At 50.5% G+C, this 7,107-nt stretch overlaps 1 protein-coding gene across 1 annotated transcript in view; it reads left to right on the top strand.

The window, feature by feature from the left end:
• Positions 1–3,532: 3,532 nt before the first annotated feature.
• COTL1 (coactosin like F-actin binding protein 1) overlaps positions 3,533–7,107 on the top strand; it is a 45,698-nt gene continuing 42,123 nt past the window's right edge. The window contains exons 1-2 of the mRNA XM_007452516.1: positions 3,533–3,609; positions 3,873–3,955. Of these exons, the coding sequence (XP_007452578.1) occupies positions 3,533–3,609; positions 3,873–3,955 (160 nt within the window). The remainder of the gene's footprint in view (positions 3,610–3,872; positions 3,956–7,107) is intronic.

A 7,107-nucleotide genomic window follows, 5' to 3' on the forward strand; every position in this document is an offset into this window, starting at 1 on the left:
ATGAATGAATTAATGAAGGAGTAAATAAATGAATGTATTTTCACCCCCCCCCCCCCCCCGTTCTTGACATAGTAGCTAGCATATACTAAGTGCCAAATATTTTGATTTGATTTCTTTTCTAAAGAAACGTGAGTTGAATTAGACTGCTTCTTTTATTGTATGCATCCTGATTTAAAGAAATATTCACACACCGCATTTATTTCTGTGTACAGTGTATTTTTGTGCCCTAGCTGGGCACGTGGACCTCGGGGTGCTCACACTTAGGGTTCGCCTCAAAACCAACCCTTTACACTTTCAGTCCAGTAGAGGGCAATAGCAACTAGGAATAGGAGAGACGCAGTTAAGGCGTCCCCCCAGGATCCCTGAACCATAGAATCAAATCCAGGATGGCAGTCACCTTGTTGTTGTTATTTAATATTCTTAATAGGTAATGTATTCATGTGTTTAAAAATAGAATAGAAGAGAAAAGAAGAGAAGTAAAATGGTATATGATGAAATCTCCTTCCCTCTCCTTTTCCCCTTGTGTCTGGCTTCCTACCTCACCTCCGTCTCAGGTAGAATTGTTGTTTTTCTCTTGTATGCTCTTCCAGAGGCGTTTATGCACATGTAAACAGATACAAATATCTCTGTAAACCCTCCCCCCACTTTACCCAAAGGTAGCAACACAAAAGGGTGTTTTGAGCATATTTGTTCTATGCCTTGTTTTGTTCGATCATGGAGTAGATTGTAGAAATATCCATAGCAGTACACAGAGAGAAGGCCCCCCCTATTCTCTCTGTCTTTCCAGCTGCAGACTTCTCCATGGCACACCTTTATCATCATCTATTCAATGGGGGGCTTCTGCTACCAGAAATAAAGCTCAGTGAATAACCTTGAATATATTTTGCACACACTTGAGTATGTCTATAGCAGTGGCCATTGGCTCCAGCTGCACATGAGAATGACAAAGGGGGCTTTTAAAAATCCCACCCCCCAAGCCATACCTCAGATCAACTGCATCAGAATCCCCGAGCATGGGACCAGGGCACACAGGGAGCCCTATGTGCTGTTGACATCTACGGGAAACTGACTGGTGGAGAGCACATAGACTTCTAAATTTGCTAGATGTTGACAAATGGCTTCCATGGCTGGTTCTAACAAATTGCACTCTCACAGAGGGACTGGGTGTTCACAGCCTCACTAACAAAGCATGCTTGTCAAACTTTGCTTTTTGCTAACCTGCTAGTTTTTTTTTTTTAAGATATCACAGTTTTGCTTTAATTTGCATTTTTCTTATTAGGGCTTGAGATTGAGCATCTTCTCATGTGTTTAAGAGCCTTCTGATCTGTCTGGTCATAACCTGTGCCCATTTTTCTTTTCTCTCTCTCTCTTTTTTTTTGGCCGTGCCACATGCCTTGCAGGATCTTAGTTCCCTGACCAGGGATTGAACCCGGGTCCCACGCAGTGGAAACAGAGAGTCCTAACCACTGGACCGCCAGGGAATTCCCTCTTTTCTCTTTTTTAGGTTGGTTTCTCTACGCGTGAGCAAGACAAATTCTTTGTGATTTGAGTTGCAAATTCTTTGTGATTTGAGTTGCAAATTCTTGTGATTTGAGTTTCTACTGCCTTGTCTTTTGTTTTGTTTTGTTTTTTCCTCCTTGAGGAAGACTTTTTACATATTTGAATGTATCCATCTTTTGTTATGGCTTCTGTGGTTTTTTGTTTTGTTTTGTTTTGTTTTTTCGGTACCACGGGCCCAGCCGCTCCGCGGTATGTGGGATCTTCCCGAACCGGGGCATGAACCCCTGTCCCCTGCATCGGCAGGCGGACTCTCAACCATTGCACCACCAAGGAAGCCCAGCTTCTGTGTTTTTAGTCATAGTTAGAAAGACCTTTCTCATTACAGTCTTATAAAGGAAGCTTCCCATGTTTTCTTCTGGCACTTTGTGGTTTCCTTAATTTACGGGCAAATCTTTGATCCTTTTGGCATTTACCCTGATCTGTGGTGTGGATCCATCTTTGTTTCCTTTCTAATGGCCGATTGTCCCATTACCTTTATCAAGAAGTAAGGTAGGAGCTGCATCAAACTGGAATTTCTTTGTTTTTGTCTCTGTATTTATAGCAACATCAGCTCCCACTTTCCTGTAAATGTGGTCCTATCCACCCCTCCCCCCATTTACCTGTTCGATGCTTGATCGATTGATTTTTGTTTGTTTGCCATTGAGAATTTTCTTACTAATCGGACATTGTTCTGACCTTTGGGGTTTCTATTTAGGATTTATTTTAGTTAATAACCAACAACGATGACCTTTTGTTGAAGGTCTAATATATCTGTTTATAAGTATCGGTTCCGTTAATCATAAAGCAAACCTATGGTGTCAGTACTATTATTATTCCATTGGAGGAAAGTAATCAGAGAGTTTTTCAGGCTTGTCCAAGGGCCCACAGTAAAAAAGAGGCAGGGCTAGATGCAATGCAAGAGCCAGGTCTCTGGGGTATGGGCTTTTTACTTGCCTTGACCCTGTAACTCATCTTTGTGGAATGATTGCAGGAGGGAATGAATGAGTGAGTCAGTGAGGGCAGAAAGAAGACAGAATGAGTCAGCTCCTGCCCTCGGAGGAACCCAAAGGGGGAGATAAGCTGTGAATGCAAATAACCGGAACACAAAGTAAACAGTGATCCCACCAGCATTTTGGAAGCAGTCCACTTTCTACTCCCTCCTATTTAAAAATGCTTAATTCTTTCCAATTCCTCCCTACCTAGAAACCAGGGAGCCATACACTGGGGCAGGGGCAGTCTCCTTGGGTTTGATGCATTAAGTCACCCACTTGGAGGTCCCCTGTGGAGCCCTGCAGCCTGGTGGGGGGGCAAGGGGGGGAGGGAGATAGAGGGAGGGGGATAGAGGGGAGGTGGGTATAGGTAGGAGGGAGGGGGTTACGGAAGTGGGAGGAGCAAGGAGGAGGAGGGGAGGCGAGGGAGAAAATGAGGAGACAGGCTCAAGGAGTGAGGATGTAGACGGACAAGAGAAGAGAGAGGGAAAGGAGAAAGAGGGCTTGGGGAGGAGGACATGGCGGGAGGAGCTGGGGGAGTGGGAGGAGGAAAGGGCTGGGGGGAGAGAGCAGAAGAGGGGGTAGGGAGGAAAGGAAGAGGAGGAAGGAGGAGGCGGGGGGAAAAACGTCCCCTCCTCCAGCCCCCACCGCAGAGTTGCGCAACTCACTCGGGCTGGGATTGGTCGCTGTCACGTTAAAGACGCCCCGCCCTCGACGCCATACGACCAATAGGAAGAGGATGCGGGGCGGGATGCGTCCTGGGAGGCCAATGGCTGGAGGGGGCGGGACGGCGCGGCCTAGGTCTGGCGCGCGCTCCCGCCGCCCTCGGAGCCGGAGCTGCGCTCGGAGCTCAGAGCTCGTTTTCCCTCGCCGCGGTCGACGCCGCTGCCCGCCCACCCGCCCTTGGAGCGTCCCCGCCCCGCTCCCCTCCTATCCCTACAGTCGTCCCGGAGCGCGCTTATCTGTCGCTGCGAGCACAGTATCCACGTTGCGGCATCGCGGCGATGGCCACCAAGATCGACAAAGAGGCTTGCCGGACGGCGTACAACCTGGTGCGCGACGACGGCTCGGCCGTCATCTGGTGAGGAACTTTCCTTTGCTCTCCAAGCCCTGCTCCCGAGCTCGCAAGGGGCCTGGTGCACGGAGCGGTCTTCCAGACCGGACGGATGAAGGGTCATCCCGTGCTGTCTTCCCGCAGCCTTAACCCAGGACGGCGTGGAAAGCCAGCGCTGGCTTCTCCCTAGCCAGAGCATCTTTTAGATTGTCCTGCTGGAAGCTCGGCACTGTGCAGCTACCAACGCTGATGTGTGTGTGTGTGTGTTTTTCTCTTCTCCCAATCCAAAGGGTGACTTTTAAATATGACGGCTCCACCATCGTCCCCGGCGAGCAGGGAGCGGAATATCAGGACTTCATCCAACAGTGCACAGGTAGGGAGACGCGCCATCTGGGGGAGTTCCCCGTCTTTTGGGATATTGTCAGTGCCGGGGAGGGGCGGCAGAGGCCAAACTGGGCGGAGACTGTGGCCACCCTGGGCGCCTCTGGCTCGGTAGGAACCAGATTTGAGCGTTCTAGAGCCTCACAAAGCCTTCTCCCCTCTGGGCATCCAGAGTGATCAGAGGCGACCGCCTGGCTTCCTCTCTCCCAAGGTAACCTTTTCAGGCACGGCAGCTCCTTTGCCTCCTGCGGGTCGCTAGTTTTCCACCGTCAAGTGCCGCTGTTCCAAACTCCTGGCTCCAGCCCTCCCCGTTTTCCCCTTCCACCGGTCAGTTAGCCCCAATAAAAACAATCCTAGCGCTTATTGCAGGAGCTAGAAACGGTCAGCTTCACCCACACCCCTTCTCCCACAAGCATTGTCCGTGTGCTGGTGAAATGTTTTTATATGTAGACTATAGAACCAGATATGAAAGAGTACCCACCGCAGGATCCCATTTATATGAAATGATAGAAAAGGCAAAGGCAATCTGTGGTGTGAAAAGTCAGAAGAATGGTCATATTTGCGGGTAGATAGCCACTGGTGGGGGGCGGGAGGGGCACCCGGAAGGTGGTGTGGGGTCGGGTGGGGTTGAAAATGTATTTTGATCTGTGAGGCGGTTAAACAGGTTTCTACATATGTAAGAAATCTTTCAAGCAGAATGCTTAGGGTTTGTAAACTTTCTGCCCTTCCCTGCGGTGTGTTGAACCATTAGGAGGAAAGAACGCACGCAGGTAGAACCACAACCCCCCATCCCCACCCCATAGAAGCAAAAGGCCCAGCATCATTGGTAATAGGGCCTTTTAAAGCTGAGATTGAAGAACGGGCTGTTTTCCAGGCTCTGGTCTCTAGCTTGGAAACAGATGTATTCAGACACAGGCAGTGCACCCTGGAGGTTAGGGTGGGGACTCAGTCAGCAAGGTGGGTTGGAATCCCCGCGTGGCCACCCTCTAGCTGTGTGCTTTGGGGCAAGTTACTTTACCTCTCGGGGCCTTGGTTTCCTCACCTGTAATCTTAGAGGGCTGTTGTGAGAATTGGTGAGTCAGTGACTGTGCAAATGACATGGTCATTTGTGAAATAAATAAAAAGTACTCATCGTGCCCAGGATCATGCGACGGCCCCTTTCCTTTATTCAAATGGTATTTTGCATTTACTCTAATTGAAAGAATATTTATAAAGTGTCTGCTATGGACTGGGTGGTACTGAGGTTTGTTTATTTTTTAAATCTTCTTTCAACTAGAACGTCTTCCTAAGAGCTGCCTCTAGACGTTCACTCACTGCTTTTGGAAAGGATTGTTTAAAATATCAGACCTGTGAAGTCTGATATTTTCACAACTCACATCTAATGAGGTGCACGGGGCCTCTTGTGGGTTCCAGTCCTGGCGGAGGAGCCCAGTCTCTGAACCATCTCTATCCTTCCGCCACCACGATGACTGCTTTTACAAGTGGAGTAAGTGCAGACTCCTGGCTTTCGCCCCATCTGGTATATAACTGGGAGTTTCAGCAGTATTTTTTGCCTTGCTGGCCCTGAGGCTTTTTCATAGGCCGGCTTCTTTCCTCCCTGGACAGTAAGGTAGCAGTTTCCTGCTGCCGGCCATCCATCACCCCACCCCCCGCATCACAATGGGGTCTTCCCCTGCCCCCCCGCCCCCTGCCTCTGAAGCTATTGTTCTCCATCGAGTAGGAGAAGGTGACCCCGGGAAGAAAGGGCATCCTGTGAGTAGGTTCCGAACAGATGCTCCTGGCCATGGGGTGAGGCTGTGGTCAGAGAACACTTCCTCCCTCCCTGGAGCTTTGCGGTTTGCTAGTCAGACCCTTCCCCCAATGACAGGAATGGGAGTGGGGAGGGCCTGGTGGGAGAACTAAAAATGCTCTCCCTGCTGCTTGTTGATCTTATGAATGGGCTGTGGGATCTGAAGTCTCCGTCTGCTTTGGCTGGAAGTCCGCCTTCCTTCCCCAGCCATCTGTTGGACAAATGTATAGGCGAGTTATGGTTGCCGTGTCTGCTCTTGTTTGTGTTAGAAAAGCTGGTTCCATCCCACTGCCGTGTCCTCATAACCCAGTGTCCAAGGATTCAGAACGCTGAGTAGTAACTTTCTATATGCAAGTCACTACGCTGGACATGCCTTGTCTCTGTTACTGAGCTTACTTCCCTTCCATAGGTGAGGAAACCAAGACCCAGAGAGGTTAAGTGACTTGCCAGAGATCACACAGCAAGGTCGTGGCAGAGCTGGGACTTGAACCCGGGCAGGCTGGCTCCAAGGTCTCTGCTCTTGGCCCTTTCTTGCTGACAAGTGGTTTAGGGTCTCATTTCTAAGCCATGAGGATTCTTCAGTGACACAGCAGGTTCCGGTCAGGGCTTGTGGGGTTGTTTGCAGGTTACAAAAGACACATTTGCCTATTCGTGTGATGCAGGGAGGCTTCTTGGTGGCCCTCATCCCCAGCCAGGTGTCCTGACAGGCCTCAGGCTCCCGTGCTCTGCAGACAGGCTCCCGCTCTGGTCCAGCCTTCCTATTTCCAAACCTCTCACAAGGTCACAGCGGACCTGGGAGCCTGAATACAGCACCTGGTCTCCCCTCCATCTGCACTGTGGGAATGAGGGGGTGGAGGGTCCCCGGGCTCTCCCTCCTCCCTGGCAGCCCCTCCTTGGGCATCGGCTGTCTGAAACACCCTCCTTCACCCCTCCTGTGCCCTCTGGCTACTGTCTTCCTTCTCCTGTCCTTCCCCCAGGTTTTCCAGAATGGAATCTGCCCGTGCAGCCTCTCCCTGTCACCTCTCCTCAGCCCCCAGGCTGGCCTGTCCTTGTCTGCAGGAGCTGCTTCCTGAAGGTCATGGATCTGGAAAGTCGCTGGGCCCTCGTCCTCCTGTTTCTTTCTGCCGGCAGGATTTGGAGCCCTCCGTGCCCCGCACTGGCTCTTCTGGCGCTGGACTCACCTGGCCCCCTTCCTGCTGCACTAAGCACTCCCTCACCGCCTCTGCGCTTGCTTCTTGCCCCAAACTTCAGTCCGTGTGCAATGGTGGGAGATCTGTCAGGGGCAGTGAGAGAAGCCCAGTGCAGTTAGCTTAAGCAAAAAAAAAAAAAAAAAAAAAAAAAAAAAAAAAAAAGGA

This window comes from Lipotes vexillifer, unplaced genomic scaffold (assembly GCF_000442215.2).
Source record: "Lipotes vexillifer unplaced genomic scaffold, Lipotes_vexillifer_v1.1 scaffold443, whole genome shotgun sequence".
NCBI classification, from domain to species: domain Eukaryota; kingdom Metazoa; phylum Chordata; class Mammalia; order Artiodactyla; family Lipotidae; genus Lipotes; species Lipotes vexillifer.